Source organism: Pan troglodytes, chromosome 3 (genome assembly GCF_028858775.2).
Source record: "Pan troglodytes isolate AG18354 chromosome 3, NHGRI_mPanTro3-v2.0_pri, whole genome shotgun sequence".
Lineage (NCBI taxonomy): Eukaryota > Metazoa > Chordata > Mammalia > Primates > Hominidae > Pan > Pan troglodytes.
Window position 1 is genome coordinate 15926624 of NC_072401.2, and position 19177 is coordinate 15945800.

The 19177-nt window shown below is 39.3% G+C and overlaps 1 protein-coding gene across 4 annotated transcripts in view; it reads left to right on the forward strand.

The window, feature by feature from the left end:
• Positions 1–16160, forward strand: part of C1QTNF7 (C1q and TNF related 7) — a 106480-nt gene extending 90320 nt beyond the window's left edge. For all 4 annotated transcript variants that reach the window (XM_001159910.7, XM_054683728.2, XM_063808645.1 and 1 more), the window contains 2 exons: positions 5720–5965; positions 12161–16160. In XM_001159910.7, coding sequence (XP_001159910.1) covers positions 5720–5965; positions 12161–12792 — 878 coding nt within the window. In that variant the 3' untranslated portion in view covers positions 12793–16160. The remainder of the gene's footprint in view (positions 1–5719; positions 5966–12160) is intronic.
• The last annotated feature ends 3017 nt before the right edge of the window (positions 16161–19177 follow it).

A 19177-nucleotide genomic window follows, 5' to 3' on the forward strand; every position in this document is an offset into this window, starting at 1 on the left:
AAAAAAATATGCTATTTACAAAGGGATCTCAATCTATGAACATGTTTTCCAGGATTTCAATCTTTGTACTGAGTCAATCAGTATTTCTCCAAGTATTTTCCATGGCTAGTTTAGCGAGAACAAAGGGCTCCATGACTAAATAAATTCACAAAATACTATATACAACATTTCTGCCTCAAATATAAGCACATGAACATGGAGCCTCTTGAATCTAAAGTAACACAAATTAAATTTTTTAAATGTGTTTTAAAAACAAAAACCTGTTACTTTGTAATCCCTACAGAAAAACAGGATGGAGGATTATTTGTAATTAGCATCCAGGACAGACATGTTCAAGATTAACAGTATTTCCAGGTTGGGCGTGGCAGCTCACTCTTGAAACCCCAGCACTTTGGGAGGGCGAGGTGGGCAGATCGCTTGAGTTTAGGAGTTCAAGACCAACCTGGGTAACTTGGTGAAACCTCATCTCTCTAAAAAATACAAAAGTTAGCCAGGTGTGGTGGCACACACTTGTAGTCCCAGCTACTCATGAATTCAATTCAATGTTTTAAAGCATATTGTATGTGGAGTGACAGCTAAGGGGTACAGGTTTCTTTTTGGAGTTTTAAAATAGTCTTTAATTGGATTGTGATGTACATTAAGTTGTACACTTTGGTAAATTTTATGGTGTGCAAATTATATCCTTATAAAGCTGTTAAAAATTATTGTAACGTTTATGAAATTGTGACCTACGTGATTTATTCCCAGTCAAAATAATCAAGTTCACTGCAAGGCAGTGGCTGGAGTGGGTAAAGAGTGGATTATTCAATAAAAGGAGTTGAAAATATAAAGTTATATCCCTACCTCACACTTTTTATCAGAAACATTCTGATGGAACAAATTTTTAAATGTGAAAAAATGAAACAAAAAAATTGAAAGAAAAGCACAAGGATTCTTTTCAGGACCTTAAAGTGGTGAAGGCCTTCTAAACCCAATAAATTGAACCTCAAAAAATATTTTCATGGTAAAAATATTTTAAAATACATGAGGAAAGACAAAGGACAAACTGGGGGAAATTATTTGCTGCTCATGTCATAAGCCATTTGTAGATTAAGATAGATAGATAGATAGATAGATAGATAGATAGATAGATAGATAGATTCATTGCACCATTGCTTATAATAGCAAAAGAAAGAAAATAGTCCAAATACCCATCATAGGAAACTGGTTAAATATTACAAACACATCTATATGATGGATTTTTTTAGCCACTAAATAAAAAAGGACAAGACAGCTCTACACATATAGGTGTCAATACAGAAGCTATAAATACTCATATGGAAACTAAGTGAAAAGGCAACGTACAGAACATTGTATATGGGATGCCAACATGGGGAAGGAGGACACGCAAGAAACTCGCACAGGTGATCAGCTCTAGGGAGGGAACCTGGGTATCCAGAAGACTCAAAGGGAGGTGAAGAAATTGACTTATCGTTGCATACTCTTTTTTCTTTTGAATTTTATGAAATGTACATGTATTCCCTATATAAAAAAATAATTTTAAAATATTTTTAAACACCCTAGACTATGTCAAATTAAAACAACTCAAGTTTTGTATTTGTATTTCTCAAACACTGCAAAAAGGACACATAGGCTCCAGGGAGATTTCTTCAAACCCCATTTCCCTCTTTCTTGTGTAATATTCTCATATTTCATAATTTCTCACCAGTTTTTTTCCCCCACAAAGCTCAAACCTCCCCACAAAATTCTCCTCTTTCTCCAGCCATGTTTTTTGGGTTAAGCCCTGCTGTAAGTGGTTGGACACATCAATGACTTCAACAAAGATCCCTGCCCTCATGTAGCTTACATTCTATCAGGAAAAATATAGATATAAAATAAAGATAGGAATTAGCTACTGAGTTAGAAGTGAAAAGTACAATAAAGAATAGAAAAAATGTAGAGCAGATAAAAGGAAGGTCATGGGCAGAAGAAGGCAGATTGCAGTGTTAAGCACGGTGATAAGGGTTGAACTTAGTGACAAGATGCCATTTGAGCAACGATGTGAAGAGGGAGATGAAGAAGTAGCTATATAGACATCTTGGTGAAGAGGGATTTAGACAATGCGAAGAGACACGTGAGACCCTAAGGCAGGGCACACCTAGTGTCTTTGAGGAGCACCAAGGAATCCAGTGTGACTGGAGCTGACAATGTGAGGAGAATAGAAGATGAAGTCAGGGAAATAAGGAGGGCCTTGTAGACCATCGCACCATGTAACATGAAGCTTTGGGCCCTTAAGTGCAATAAAGAACCAAACAGCATGATCCCACTGTGATTTTTCCATTATAATGCACACCCCGTGGTCTTCTTGCATCAACTGAATCCCAGTACTTGACTGACCAGTCACCATCGTGCCACTAGCATGCATCAGGCACCACAACACATTGTTCCTCAATTCTTTTTGTTTTTTGAGACAGGGTCTGGCTCTGTTGCTCAGGCTGGAGTGCAGCAACACAATCTCTGCTCACTGCAACTTCCACCTCCAGGGTTCAAGTGATTCTCCTGCCTCAGCCTCTCGAGTAGCTGGAATTACAGGTGCACGCCACCATGCAGGGCCACTTTTTGTATTTTTAGTAGAGATGGGTTTCTCCATATTGGCCAGGCTAATCTTGAACTCTTGACTTCAAGTGTTCCTCCAACCTCGGCCACCCAAAGTGCTGGGAATACAGGCGTGAGCCATCGTGCCCAGCCTGTTCCTCAATTCTGATAAGGATTTTTACGGAATAATCACTTTGAGTGCCTTTTTTAAAGTTTTAATTGGGAATGCTTGAAGCATTTAGACTCCTATACAGGCAGTAGTATTCTTCCGCACTTGTCATAAAAGCAATCTATTTATTCAATGAATAAATCTGTTTACATTGTTTTAATTTATTCCTTGAGTTCCTTTTTGCCTGGCTATTGGCAATACTGAATATCGTTTCTTCCAATCACATCTTTAAAATTTCTGCTTCCTTTGCCCACCATCAACTAGACCCTTACCACATTCTTCTTCACAGACTGTTCCTGTGACTATTGGCATAGTTGGGCTTTCACACCTGCATCACCATGTCTGAGAAGCCACTGTCCAAATCAACTTCTCTGCAGTTGCTTTCAGGTCCCTCCTGAAAGCAACTCTGGCCTCAGCCTATAGTCTTGCACCCCATGTCTAGTTAAAAGCCTCATTATGACTATCTTCTATGAACCTTTATTTTTTTGGTAGAGATGGGGTCTTGCTATGTTGCCCAGGCTCTTCTCAAATTCCTGGGCTCAAGTAATCCTTCCACCTCAGCCTCCCAATACACTGGGATTACAGACGTGAGCCACCACACCCAGCCTTTTTTTTCTGGGGAGGGGGGTGACTTTCTTGCTGTCCTGCTCCATCACCACAGCAAAAACATGACCTACTTGAACACGTTCCCTCCCAGGATATGTATTAAAATTCTTTAAAGAAAACAGAATAGATTAATAACTTAAGTGATTAGGCACCAACAGCAATTTGAAAAATTAAATGTCCATTTTAAATGGTAACAAGACAAGAACTTAAGATTGAGTTTACTCTAGCCCATCTTCTCTTCCTGTCAAATAGCAACAATTCTGTGGGAAATGATTCTAAATTTCAAGACACAAGTAGCAGACAAATAAGTGAGAACACATATCACCAGAAATCACAGGACAGCCTGAATCTCCAGGCGCCCTCCTCGGCAGGTAGCCCATCGTGATTCCAGGCCCCAAAGAGCTTGGCAAGTCCCAGAAAGGTGGCCCCCTGAGGAAGGGCTTTAAAGCTCCTGAGATCAGACTTGCTTCCCCCACATTTTAAAGAGGAAGTCCCAGACAGGCCACTTTCTCATTCCTTCTCAAAGCCTCCTCTAATCAGCCTTTCACAACGGAGAGAGAACTGCTAATTTAATCAATGCATCTTGTTCTTACTGTGGCAGGGGGTGTGAACAGAATGTTCTTTCCATATATATTTTTTTCATCTGAAGCTCCTTTGGAAGGCCTGTATTGAATGCACTGGGCTTGTCAGAAAGTGCCTTAATTCCAGTTGAGCAATAGAATCAATAATTTTGGATTTGTGCTGTATGACAAGGGCATACAAAAATGTCTACCAGACAGGGCATGGCAAAAATGTTCTCCTTGTTTTTTTTTTTCAACTAGTAACACCAAGATTTAGTCAAAGTTACAGAGCCTGAGTTCGGATAAGTTGCTTTGGTTTTTCACTAATAAGATTTCTAGGAATCAGCTTACTTCAAAATCACATGTGCACACTGTGTTTTTCTTAGTTTGTCATTCCTACGCTCTGGCAAATTTCTGGGTCTAATTCCAAGATGTTGCAATTTCCCCATGGGTACCACAAAAGTGGTGATGTGTGCCTGGTCAATTTTCTCACATGGCTGTCAAAAAACAAAAGAAATTTCATCTGATTGCTTTCCCCACATTTTGTGATGATTTCCTTTGAGAGAGTATACACCAGGTCAAGCACTATATAGATTTCTTGTTAAAGCATGGGTCCAACCATCCAAACACAACTCATTTGCATGACCCCAGAACCACCTGTATATGTTCTTCCCTTTAAAAAACTGCTAATACTAAGGACCATTTAGCCTAAAAAATCAGGTATCTCCAATCTATACCACTCTCCATCTCACCTTCAGCCTATATGCCAAAGTGCCATACTAATAAATGACTCATCATTCTGAGCTTCTAGGCTTTATGGGGGAGTCCTATTAGATCAGAATTGAAGAGACCTGCTGCCTGCTTCACTTGGGGCACAGGCACCATGCGTGGCTTAATTTCACACAGCTCTTTAATTGAGCCCCAGTGCTAACAGCTTAATGGGACACCACGACATTATATCCTGCAGATTTTAAATTAAAGTTTGAGACCTCCCCTCAGGACATGCACAGTACTCCAATTAACACTAATTGGCATTATACATGATTACCAAGTGAAAACCATGGTTTTCCTGAAAATGCCTCCTCTTTTCTCCAGCTTTAAATAGTCCATAAATTCTAAGAAAACAATCATGGGTGCATGCAAAGATTAGCTAGAATGATGTCTAGCATGATGTTCATATTGGGAGAACTTTGGAAGCAACCTAAATATCTATAATGGGGGTTCTGTACATAAAAGATAGTAGAGACAAAAGCAATTATTTTTTAATGTCACACATAATTTTGACATGAGAAGGTGTTCATGATACATTGTCAAGTGAAAGAAGTTAAGGAAGTGTAGAAATGGCATGGTATCACTTTCTCCATAGTATAGACAAAAGAGACTAGAAGGATATATATACTAAAATGTAAATCTCAAGGTGGTAAAAATAATGTTGATGTTTATCTTTTTCATTTCCAGGTCTAAATTTTTTTCTTTAAAAAATGCACTACATTTGTAAAAAGAAAATGCCATTTTTAAATCCATCATTGATTTCTGAAGAATAAATGCAGTGATTTATTTTGAAATGTTTTTAACCAATTCTTCATCCGCACCAACTCCCGTGTAGGGCACTGAGGATTCTATATCAATAATGTGTTGATAATTTTCAATGGAATTATGAAGGTAAACAGGGTTTTACATGTGTGGAAAGATGAACACTGGAGTGATTTGTTGCAAATGCACATTCTCATGTTCAAACTGATTCAATCATGCCAAACCACACCCCTCCCAACACAGAAAGTTCATTTACGTCTGTGTGTTTCTCTTCCAGAGCCAAAGATGTTTGTCTTGCTCTATGTTACAAGTTTTGCCATTTGTGCCAGTGGACAACCCCGGGGTAATCAGTTGAAAGGAGAGAACTACTCCCCCAGGTATATCTGCAGCATTCCTGGCTTGCCTGGACCTCCAGGGCCCCCTGGAGCAAATGGTTCCCCTGGGCCCCATGGTCGCATCGGCCTTCCAGGAAGAGATGGTAGAGACGGCAGGAAAGGAGAGAAAGGTGAAAAGGGAACTGCAGGTAATGAATGAGAAGTTGCATAAAACACCCTCCTTCACCCCCACCTTAAAACTGTTCCCCTTTCTTTGTTACTTTTTCTAATGGGAATTGCTCCTTAAACCCCTTCTGTACTTTCATTAATTGTAACTTACTGAGCCCTTACTAGGCTTCAGATGCTTCCCTAAACTCTGTAGCTGCATCCTTATTTCACTGCAATGACAACTCTTTCAGCTGAACGTTATCCCATCTTATAGATGAGAAAATTGAGCCACAGTGTGATTAAATGAATTACTGAGAATGGACCGGGGTGGATGTGCACTGCTAGTAGCTGCCAGAGCTGGACTCAAACATCTGATGTCCAGAAGTACTGGGCTATTGCAGCCAGCAGGCAATGGCTGGATGTGCAAGCGCATGGATGGACAGAGAGATGGACAGAAGGGGAAATGGACAGACTAAGCAGAGGCAAAAACCAGGAGCGAGCCAGATGCACAGATGCCATCCTGCTCAGCATGAATATCCTGAACAAAGATACATAAAGGGCTTCTAAATTTTATTTTTCACAGATGAAGTGACAATAGCACTGTAAAGCCTACCTTTCCTAGCTCATCACTTTCCCACCTGACACATAGCAGCTAAAAAGCAGATTTTTACAGCTCTTTACAGCAACACAATTGCCCACAAGTCCTTCAGTAATTTTCACTTTGTTTCCCCCCAAAATAAGTTGGTCCGGGAAGCTTGCCAGATTCTGCAGTCCTTCAGGGTAAACCGAATTGAAATTCTAGACAGGCTGTGTTAACTCTAAAAGAGGAAGGGATTTGGAATCAATCTTTCAAGACAAGTTGCTGAGCATAAAAGTTGGGACAAAAGATAGGAAGGAAAAAATTCTATATAACTCCAATCATCACACCTGATTTACTGGAGTTCTGTAAAACAAAATCATAAAACATATTCAGATTATTGGATAATAATTCATTTCTGAATTTGCCATGCGGATAATATCTGGCAAATCAATTACCAAATCTATGAACATTGCACAATAATAGATAAAGAACCTTTAGGGAAAGCTTCAACATCAGATAAGAAGCTTTAATTTGGAGCTAAAATGTAAGCTTTTAAAGACATCCATAAGGTAACACCTGTGAATATAAGTTACAACTGAGTCATAATTATGAATATTCTTGAAATCCTATAATAACACTAGGATTATAGTTATATATTGCTTTTAGTTTACCGGGTCTGGAAGCAATAATGTAGTGGCTATACAAACAAACATTGGAGTCAGAAAGACTTTGGCTCAAATCTTAGCTCTTTCAATTACTAATCTAGTATCCTTGGCCACATATGCTCTTAGAGGCTCAGTTTCCTCATTTGTAAGTTGGTGGTAATAAGGATGATTGTTAAGTTTAAGGGAAAGAGTACATGCAAAACCTTCCACAGGATAACTGCCATGTGATAAAAACTCAGTAAATGTTATAACTTATTAAATTCTGATCTGCAAATATGAGTCACAGCTAAATTTGTGACTAGCAAAAGCCATATAATAAACTAGACATTGGTAACTCGTTTCATGTGGTAGTTCTAATATTAAAGACATATATGTGGATATGCATTCAGATTAAATTAAATGTTCAGAACTGCTACAGTTTTAACCATATATGAGGCTAACTATACCACCACATTCATAGATCTACTCATTCATCCATGCATCCAGGCATTATTCATTCAATAATATTTCTGTGCACCTATTACTATCTAATATTATTCTTCCAGTGTTTCTCAACCTCTGCACTAATGAGAATTTTGGTAGAATAATTATTTACCGTGGAGTGACTATTCTGTGCATTGCAGGATGTTCAATAGCATTCCACTAGATGCTAGTGGCACTCCTCTCTAAATTGACAATCAAAATTTTTCTATACGCAGCCAGCTATCCACTGGGTAGAAAGGTGGACAGTGCAAAATTGCACCCGGTTGAGAACGCTGTTCTAGACACTGGGAACCCAAGCATAAGACATTGTTCTTGCCTTGATAAGCAGACATTCATGTGGGGGAGGCCAATATATACAGACATAATTAAAATACATCATCATAATAACCACTTACTAAGAACTTACTATTTGTCAGGACCTTTACATTTCATATTTAATATCTACTATAACCCTATTAGCAATAATTATAATCAGCAATAAAATTAATGTTACAAATGAAAAAAAATTGAGATTCAAAAACAATCAAAAACAAAATGACTTTCCTAACCTGAGATTATTTAAATACAATATACACACATAAGATACATAACAGCTCAGAAAGAAAAGGTAGGAATGACTATATGATCGATGAAGAGAGGTGTACCTCACTTATAAACTACAGGAACAGCCTGGGAGATTTGGGGATGTGTTTTTAATATGGCTGTAACTGGGCACAACCTGGCTGGGAGTGCCTGCTCCCTGTTTCCCCTTTAATGACACTACAAGTGCCTTCTCACTCACGTACTCTTGGTGAATACCCTCACCACATCCACCCCAACCAAGTCCAATCAAGCATAATTTTGGTCCAACTTCCCTATCCTAAATGAGAAATGCAGAGTTTATTACACAAAGTTATAAATTTTCTATTAAAGTATCTGTCTCCCTCACTGGTCTGTTGCAATTATTACTGTAGCATAATATTAACATTTAATTTAATCTGGGTACATATCCATATAAAAATCTTCAGATAACACTAGAATAACCTCTTGAAAAAGATCATTCATTCCAGTTTATCATATGGATTTAGGTATTCATGAACTTAACTTTGGCCCATATTTGCAGATCCAAGGTCATAAGTAATGACAGCTAATTTGAGGTTCGGGCAGATGTCTTTCATGCCCATGTTTCACTTAGCCCCTAGTCCATGACTGGTATGTAGCAGATGGTCAATTAATGTTAGATGGTTTACATGGACGCATGTATGTATGCATAGATCCACGGATAGATGGATGGAAGGATAGAATGAATGAATGGTTGGATGGAAGGAAGAAATGGCATGGAAGAAGAAATCTAGGTAGACCCATTTCATGGAGAACTATAAAGAAATCCTTTCTGATCTAGTTTCAATACCTAAACATAGGCTAACTCTTACCCCCATAATCCTCCACTCTACCCAAGCATATGTCTGACTAAATAGGGAGAAGGACAAGGACTCATCCCTTCTTTCCACTCTTAATGTGTGGAACCTAAGCATGTGAGCAAATTCTTCATACAAACAGGAAGAGTAACTATACATTATTACAGCTAGTCCATGATTATCTATCACCCAATTCAGCATCTCAAACAAACATTACTATAGAAAATCCAAACTTTCAGGCTGTGAAGGCCTTTTTGTGGACAGCATTGTAAAATTGCATCCCAGAATGTATGATTTGGTCTCAAGGAATTTTCAAGAGGGTGAGACCTCAAACAATCTAGTCCAACACCTTCGTTTCAAGGACTGGGAAACTAAAGCCAGAGAGATCAAGCCCTTTCTTAAAATTCACCTAACTAATCCATGGCTGAACTGGGGTTTTATCCCAGGTCTGTTTGCTGCTTTGCCCAGTAAGTTTGGATTGGACTTAGATCCAATCTCCCCTTATTACAAATGGAGCATTTAAAACCCAGAAAAGAAATGACTCGCCCAAAATTTAAATTTCAGTTTAGCTTAATAAAATTTCTCAAGAACAAATACATAGGTAAAGTAAAACACACAATTCATCAGCAATATATTTGCTCTGACTACAAAAGTGCACTACAGGTTACTAATAATTTGGATAATTTTTGAGGAAATATCATCATACAAGCACTATTTGTGAAATAGATTTGGCCATAAAATTGAATGATATCTTTCGATGGTATTAAATCATTGCTGTTATATATATAAAATCATTGCTTTTTTATATATATAACAATGCCTTATATGTAAAATGTCATATATAAATGTCTTATATATAATCTATTTTATATATAAAACGTGAATGTCATATACAAAATCAATGTCTTATATAGATTTTATATGTATAAAATATTGTATATATAATGTGTTATATACATAAACTATTTAAATTTTAAACCATTTATATAAATTAAACTGATTTTGCTTATTTCCTTCAACCAGGATCACCATTTTTCTGTATTTAGCCTATAGTTGGTCTGCAGATATAAAGATTTAGACACACAGAAAATGTTCCTGTATGGTGATTTGGAATTTGTGAAAATTCTTTCACAGCAATTATGTCTTTTCTGTATATAAAGAGACTCAGAAAAATTAAGGGACTTACCTAAAATGATACAACCGTTTAGTGACAGAGCCAAACACTATTTAAGATTCTTGACTCCAACCCCAAAGGTAAAAGGCATTTTAATGAACCGGAAACATCATTCGACTAAGAAGGCTTGGATTCTAGTCCTAGCATTGGTACAGAAGCAACTTTTTTTTTTTTTTTTTTTTGATACTGAGTCTTGCACTGCCGCCCGGGCTGATGTGCAGTGGCGCAATCTCGGCTCGCTGCAACCTCCACCTCCCGGGTTCAAGCAATTCCCCTGCCTCAGCCTTCCGAGTAGCTGGGACTACAGGCGCGCACCACCACGTCCGGCTAATTTTTGTATTTTTAGTAGAGACGGGGCTTCACCGTGTTAGCCAGGATGGTCTTGATCTGCGGACCTCGTTATCTGCCCGCCTCGGCCTCCCAAAGTGCTGGGATTACAGGCGTGAGCCCCTGCACCCAGCCCAGAAGCAAGTTTTTTTTACCTGTCTGGGACTCAGTTTTCTCCTCACAAAATAAGCTACTGCATGGTGGTGGCAGTCATTGTTTTATGGTTATTGTAGCATGTTGAGCCCTCGCTATGTGCCAGATGCGCTTTCGAATTTATGCTCCTTCTGGCCGGGCATGGCGGCTCAGGCCTCCCAAATCTCAGCACTTTGGGAGGCCGAGGCAGGCGGATCACCTGAGGTCAGGAGTTCGAGACCAGCCTGGCCAACATGGCAAAAGCCCCATCTCTACTAAAAATACAAAAATTAGCTGAATGTGGTGGTGCACACCTGTAATCCCAGCTACTCAGGAGGCTGAGGCAGGAGAATAGCTTGAACCTGGGAGGTGGAAGTTGCAATGAGCCAAGATCGTGCCATGACACTCCATCCTGGGCAGCAGAGTGAGACTCTGTCTCAAAAAAGAAAAAAAAAGAAAGAAAAAAAAAGAATTTATGTTCCTGCCAAATGCTCTGGCTCCAGAGTCAGGCAGGCAGGCATGAGGTCAGACCACAGCTCCATCATTCACTAGTTCTCTTCTCTTCAGTAAAGTAACTCCTCTATGGCTCAGCTTCCTCATTTGCAATGAAAGTAATAATAATTCTGAGTTCATAAAGTCACTGTGAAACTTAAATAAGATAATGCATGCAAATAAAGCATTTAACATTGTCCCTGGAACATAGTAAAACCTTCATAAATATAAGCAAATCTAATTTTGATTAATTCTCTTATTATTATCACAAATAGAAATAGAATGAAGCCTCTAGGGATTTGCCTGGTTCTGTCTGCCCCTCTGGGCCCACTCTGAGAAATAATATCATCATGCTCATTGAAGGGTTCCTGTAGTGCCCAGTACCTATATGTGAATAATATAGTGGCAAGTGATCCATCATCAAAATGATAGTTAATTATGTTAAATTCGTCAGGATTTAAATTATTTCTTACATATTCAGGAAAATTGACTTATATTCTGACGAAAATTTTCTATTTTTGTTGTTAGTGCACCAGTGATGTTTTAAAAGTTTATTATTGGCTGGGCGCGGTGGCTCATGCCTATAATCCCAGCACTTTGGGAGGCTGAGGTGGGTGAATCACAAGGTCAGGAGTTCAAGACCAGCCTGGCCAACATGGTGAAACCCAGTCTATACTAAAAATACAAAAAATTAGCTGGGCGTAGTGGCAAGCGCCTATAATCCCAGCTGCTTGGGAGGCTGAGGCAGGAGAATTGCTTGAACCCGGGAGGCGGAGGTTGCAGTGAGCCAAGATCACGCCACTGCACTCCAGTCCTGGTGATAGAGTGAGACTCCATCTCAAAAAAAAAAAGTTTATTATTTAGTAGTACACTGTTAAAGGTTGCCTGAAAAGACAAAGTTGGGATGTGCTGGGACCATGTAGGTATATTGTTTGTGATTATATCTTTTGAGGAACTATTAATCAAACTATATACTCTTTCTGAAGGTTTGAGAGGTAAGACTGGACCGCTAGGTCTTGCCGGTGAGAAAGGGGACCAAGGAGAGACTGGGAAGAAAGGACCCATAGGACCAGAGGGAGAGAAAGGAGAAGTAGGTCCAATTGGTCCTCCTGGACCAAAGGGAGACAGAGGAGAACAAGGGGACCCGGGGCTGCCTGGAGTTTGCAGATGTGGAAGCATCGTGCTCAAATCCGCCTTTTCTGTTGGCATCACAACCAGCTACCCAGAAGAAAGACTACCTATTATATTTAACAAGGTCCTCTTCAACGAGGGAGAGCACTACAACCCTGCCACAGGGAAGTTCATCTGTGCTTTCCCAGGGATCTATTACTTTTCTTATGATATCACATTGGCTAATAAGCATCTGGCAATCGGACTGGTACACAATGGGCAGTACCGGATAAAGACCTTCGACGCCAACACAGGAAACCATGATGTGGCTTCGGGGTCCACAGTCATCTATCTGCAGCCAGAAGATGAAGTCTGGCTGGAGATCTTCTTCACAGACCAGAATGGCCTCTTCTCAGACCCAGGTTGGGCAGACAGCTTATTCTCCGGGTTTCTCTTATACGTTGACACAGATTACCTAGATTCCATATCAGAAGATGATGAATTGTGATCAGGACCAAGATCCCTGTGGTAAACACTCTGATTGAATCTGGGGTTCCAGAAGGTGGAACAAGCAGGAATGGGATCCAAAGAGACTCCCACTCAGATTCTAAAGCATTTAAAGACAATTCTAGCAGAATTTATCAAAACAAGATGAAACACAGAAAAGTTGAAACCACAACAAAATGAATTCTATTAAAGAATAGACCCAGATATAAATTCTCTTGAAAGCAATGTTCATAAATATTTAAGCAAATTAAAGACAATGTTAACAAATTTTCTATTAAACGCCCTGAGTGATAAAACCAGTTGGCAATAATATTGCCTTATTAAATCTTCAAAAAATATATTTTAGTCTGTTATTTAAGAAAAACATAACATCCCAAAATCTTTGACAATTCTCGAAAGACTATATAGTAAGTCAAAAACCAAAGGTAAGAGATGCTAACTATTTTTCAAGCAAGCTACAGAGAAATGATAAATGTTTTTTGTTTTATTATTTATTCCTTCATGTTTGTATATATTCACTCAACAACCCTTTAATGAGCCTGTAAGGACCAGACACTGTGGCGCTGAATCAGATTTAATAATGAGTTAAGACAAAGCCCCTACCTATGGGCTAGTGTGTGGTGATCAAACTATCACAATTCAGTGTGATGAGCAGCATAGCAAACAGATGGATTTGAAGCTAAAAGCACACAGGGTCTGCTATTCCTGAGGCTGGAGGCCAGAGAAGCTTTTACACATGGAAAAACACTAATCATGCCAAGGTGTATGTGTTTAAGTGGGTGTGATGGATGCAAAGGGAATGAGGAATTCAGCACTGCATTCTCTTTGCACCCTCAATGCATGATTGGTATTCTCAACAGCAAAGGGGTGAAAAATCTAGAGACAGAGGAGGCCTGGCAGGGGTGATAAAAATGGAGATTGAAATGAAGAGAAATAGCCAGCAGGTGATTCTTCTAAATCCTTTAGTGTGATGGTTTCCCAAGACAAACATTTGTCCTAATAGCTTTCTCATAAATATGGGCACCACTTTACATTGTGGTAAGACATTGCTTCTCATGGATCTGCTAGGTATTTATTTCAAATAAAGCAAGGCATATGTTCACTGATTTATGAGTAAGCTGATGAGAGCAATGAACAGGAGAAGGAGGGAGAGAGCCAAATGTCTGAGTAAACAGATATCCCTTCCAAGTCTCACACCTCCCTTAGTCCCACTCTTGCTTGTGTCAGCACCTTGTTCTTCACTGAACTGCAATTCTTCAATTATTCTCTTCCATGATTTTGTCTGATCTACCATTTCTATGGTTTATGGTAATAGTATTCCCTTTATCCCTCCCTTTTGGTAACTTCCAATCCTCCTTCTATGTATTCCTTTCTCTGCTCATTGACTTATAAATAGTTTTCATACCTCTTATGTTTGAATCACCATGCTAGATTCTGTGAAAACAGAAGAGTATCAAGATTAATATATTAATAGTATAGCTCCAACTGGTAAATTTCTTTTTTTTAATCTTCCCCAATTTAAATTTTTTAATTTAAAAGTAAATTTTACTGTCGAAAATGCAAACTTGGGGAGGGCGGAAACATCACACACAAGGTTTCCACTTCACACTTGGAGGGTTGCATGGCGGCTGGGCAAAGGTGCTCCCCACTTCCCAGATGGTGCGGCGGCTGGCCAGAGGCACTCTTCACTTCCCAGACAGAGGGGCGGCCGGGCAGAGGTGCTCCTCACTTCCCAGAGGGTGCAGGAGCCAGCTCTGACTAGTAAATTTCTAAGGATACCAGAAAGGAAATGGCATGCACACACACAAAAAATACCTAAATTTTGGAAGAGAAAATGATAAAATATGCTAAGTTCTAGGCTGGAAATAAGGGCAAAATGCTGTGAAAGAAGAGGAAATGTTTACTTCCAAATTAGGATGTGACAGAGAAGGGATAGGGAAATCCTCTCTGCTCATTGGGCCTTACGTGATGGGTGACACTTGGAGTGGCACAAGTTGGGGGAAAGCGCACTTGAGACAGAGGTAATGATGGGGACGAAGTGAGAACAGAGACCCAGAAGGAGAATCAATGGACCATATTTGTAAGAGCTTTGAAAGCCAGCCTGAGAATTGGAGGATTTATTCATAAGAAAGTGTAGAGACCCTGTGTATTTCAGAGCTGGATACTGCCATTACCACAGATGAAAGTTGCAATGATCTAGCAGTTGTGTGCAAAGGCAAGGCTTGCTTTTCCTGTCTTTCAACCCTATCTTGCTTTTCCTGTCTTTCAACCCTATCTTGCTTTCATTGTCTTCATCTTCCTGCCATACTTTGTGCACTTATTGCTCTCCTTCTGAGTCAGGACATGTGTACAGGAGACCAAGAACAATGAGTATTAGAAAAAAAGGAGACAGCAAAGGTGGTTTGAGGTAGTCACCTGCTTACAGATAACAGCCAAAGATAGAATTCCAAGTTATAAAGCATAAAAAAGAGCCAACAGAAGTAACTAATCTGGGAAAAGTGAACATATGGGCCCTTTAAAGACTACAAGATTTGCTAGATAAACTGGAAATGGAGAAGTTATTGCAGACAGTCATGAACCACAGATCACTGTGATTAAAATTTTCTTCTGATCGTAATCCACGAATGCATTCATTTTTTGGACATTGCTTACTTATCTTTTAAATGTTTCTTTTATTACAAAGCCTATTTTGAGTAGCTTTTAAAACTGAATTTCCTTTAATTGGTTTTAAGCCTAGAGATGAATTTTGTTTTCAAATATCTGGTGGGATGGTAATGGGGATTAGAGAACTGACATGAGAAAAGAGGAGCTGTTTTGGTATTAAACGAATAAAATCTTAAGCAAATATAGGTGTCTTTTATTCTTAAAAAATAGCAGATACAGTTTATCCACACTTGTAAATATTTGTATAAAGAAAGTAGCAGAACAGTTTTGGTTTAAAAAGTTCCAAGTCTCATTGCAATCATTCTTTGTAAAGGCTGACTTGTAATGAATATGTATTAAGCAATATTTATTGACTATATACCATCTTGTTCTGGAAGAGTTTAAAGCCACTTAAGAAGATAAATAAGATATAAAAAGAAAACAGCAGTCAAAAGCAGATGAGAAGAAATGGGAAAAACAAAGAAAAAAGAAAATAATGAGGCTAATATAATGCTGTGTGTACATGAACATGCATGTGCCTGTGTTACACATTTTCAGGCCACAAATGTTTCTTTGTGCCCCTGCATGCACAAGGGTATTTCCAGGTCATTTATCATTGTGAACAGTGTTGCTTATGATAAAAAATAGATTCTATAAACTCTAAATATACTTTTTTTCTACCACTCTGTGTAAAAGATCATGAACGTAAATAAATTTTAGATATGAGCTGGGTTAGTCCATTTGCATTGCTATAAAGGAATACCTGAGGCTGGGTAATTTATAAAGAAAAGAGGTTTATTTTGGCTCACAGTTCTGCAGGCCATACAAGCAGCATGGTGCCAGCATCTGCTTCTGGTGCAGCCTCAGGAAGCTTCCAATCATGGTGGAAGATGAAGAGGGCACCACCATCCTATCACATGGTGAGAGAGGGATCAAGAGAGTGGGGGGGAGGTGTCACACTCTTTTAAGCAACCTGATCTCACATGAACTCATTAGCATGAGGACAGCACCAAGCCATTCATGAGGGATCCACCCCCATGACCAAAATTCCTCCCACTAGGCCCACCTCCAACATTGGGAGTCATATATCAACATGAAATTTGGAAGGGACAAAAACATCCAAACCACATCATTAGGTTTCTCTCTTTGTCTCTCTCTCTCTCTGTAGCTCCACTTTCAGTAAATAGCATCTCTACTCACCCTGTACCAAAGTCAAAACCGTAAGGTGCAAACTAAATGTCTTTCCTCCCTTCCCTACTGAATTTTGCCCAGCATAAAATTCTTATGGTTCCAGCCACTAAATGCACATATCTGATTCATTGCACGTTTCCATTCCCCGTGCAAAAGGTGTCATTCATACATTCATCATCACTTCCCTTAATCAGTGAAAAACGTTGTAACTGGCCCTTTGCCTCCAACCACAACCCTCCAATCCATCCTCCACACTAGATTGAGTATATCCTTTTAAAATGAAAATGTGCATGCCATTTCCCAGCTTAAAAAACAGCAATGACCCTCCCAATCCCTCCACTATAAAAGGTGTTTTGAACTTCTATAAGTTTTGCCATCAGGTGTGTATTTCATATTGTTTTCTGGTATCCATACCTAAATTCCTTCTGAAGGACTATCTTCCTTTACATAAGGAAGCTCATAGCTAAGTCTATGAGCTTCTCAGTGGAACTGACACTTCCAGTATGTAAATCTCTAGCCTAACTCATCAGAGTATAGCATCCCACTCACCAAAATAATTGATTCAGGTGACTCTATGAGAGTCAATGAAACTTTGCTGGGACATCTATAGAAGAGAATCTCCTTCTTTTCTGTTGGACTTAAGCCTGTGAACCTCCACCAGCCACATTACCACCCCAGAGCATAATACCATGCAAGAATAGACCCATGCACAGATGAAGCAGAGAGACAAAGAGAGAAAATGGGTCTTGGAGTCATCATTTGAACCCCGATCTAGACATATCTATAGCCAGCTGTTCCCTTGGACTTTTCAATTATGGAAACTGTTAAATGCTGTTTTTACTTAAGCCCTTTGATTATTTGATCACTTGGAAAAGATGTTATCCTACCTAATACTCATAAAAGCATCGTTTAGCATGGTGCATTGAGCCCTTGAGGATGTAGCTTCTGCAAACTTTTACAGTCACATCTTCAAAAGTCACCCACGTGTAACTATTATCCAAGAATATGCAGATAACTGCAATTCTAGGGTACTTTGCCCTAGGGTGCCTCACCTTTTCAGGTTCAGCTCAAAAGTTACTTTCTTTTCTCTAATCTTTCCCTTCCCCTGTGCCTAAGGAGAATTACAGATGACCACGTGTGTGTTCCTTGCCATCTGGGAACCAGTGCATAGTCATGGTAGCAATAGCAAACACTTACTGGGCACTTTTTGAGTGGTTTACATGTATCAGCTCACTTGGTCCTTGCTACGGTCTGCATGTTTGTGTAGCCTCAAAAGTCATATGTTGAAACCTAATCACCAGTGGGATGGTGTTAGAAAGTGGGGCCTTTGGGAAGTAATTAAGTCATGAAAGACCTACCCTCATAAATGGGACTTGTGCCCTTATTTTTTATAAAAGGCCCCAAAGACCTCCTTTCAACACATGAAGACACAGTGAGAAGATGGCCATCTATGAATGGGAAAGCAGGCCCTCGCCAGGCATCAAATCTGCTGGCACCTTGATCTTACTTTCCAGCCTCCAAAACTGTAAAATAAATTTCTGTTGTTCATAATCTATGCAGTTTTTGGTATTTTATTATAGTGGCTCAAATGGATTAAGACAGTCCTCACAACAATTATTCACCTCATTTTACAGACGGATAAACTGAGAGGCAGAGAGGTTATGAAATATGTGAAGCAAATAGTAAGTGGCACAGTAGCCCTAGGCAGTGAAGCGCCAAAGCCCACTCTCTTAACCACCGTGCTGGCACATTGCTCATATATTTTTTACATTTGTCTATCTGATGGAGAGTTTGTTTGCCCTGTTGATTTTTATATCCCAGGACTCTACATGATGACTGCTATAGTATGTGCTCAATAAAATTATGATGAATTAATTAGTGACAAGTTCTTTTCAGTCACAATCTACACGTGTGGTCAGAGTCAAATGGGGGAGATGTCACAACAGGAAAATCCTACAATCATCTTGTACATTAATCAATATTATTTAGATTATAACTGCCAGGCTCCAATTCAACATGGTTCAAGTAAAAGGAAACTCACTGAAATAACAAAAATCCCAGAGCCAGACCTGGGTACCCAAACAATGTCACCAGGGTCTTATCTCTCTCCCTCCTACAGAGCAGCTCCCCACATTGCTGGCTTCACTTTCAGGAAGGGTATTGCCTTTATTTATTGCAAAGATGGCCACCAGCAACTCAGGTTTGCACTTTGCAGTCCAAGCAGGGGGAAAAAAATTATCTTTCTCAATAATTCCAATGAAATACCTGGAAATGACAGCCTTTTGATTCTGAATGGTTCTCCTTGAATCATGAGCCTATCCCTCAACCAACAATTGGCCAAGGAAATGTGATGTTGCCATTGACCAGGCTTACATCACAACCCAGCGCTAGAGCTCAAAGAAAAATCCATCTCATCTAAATCACATGGACAGAGGTGGTAGGAGGAGGAAGAAATTATTTCCCAAAGGAAAATGAAGATTCCAGGTCAAGAAAAAGAGAGATTAATTAATTGGCAGACAAAATTAACTAGAGATTTCCTAAGCTGTTTTCAT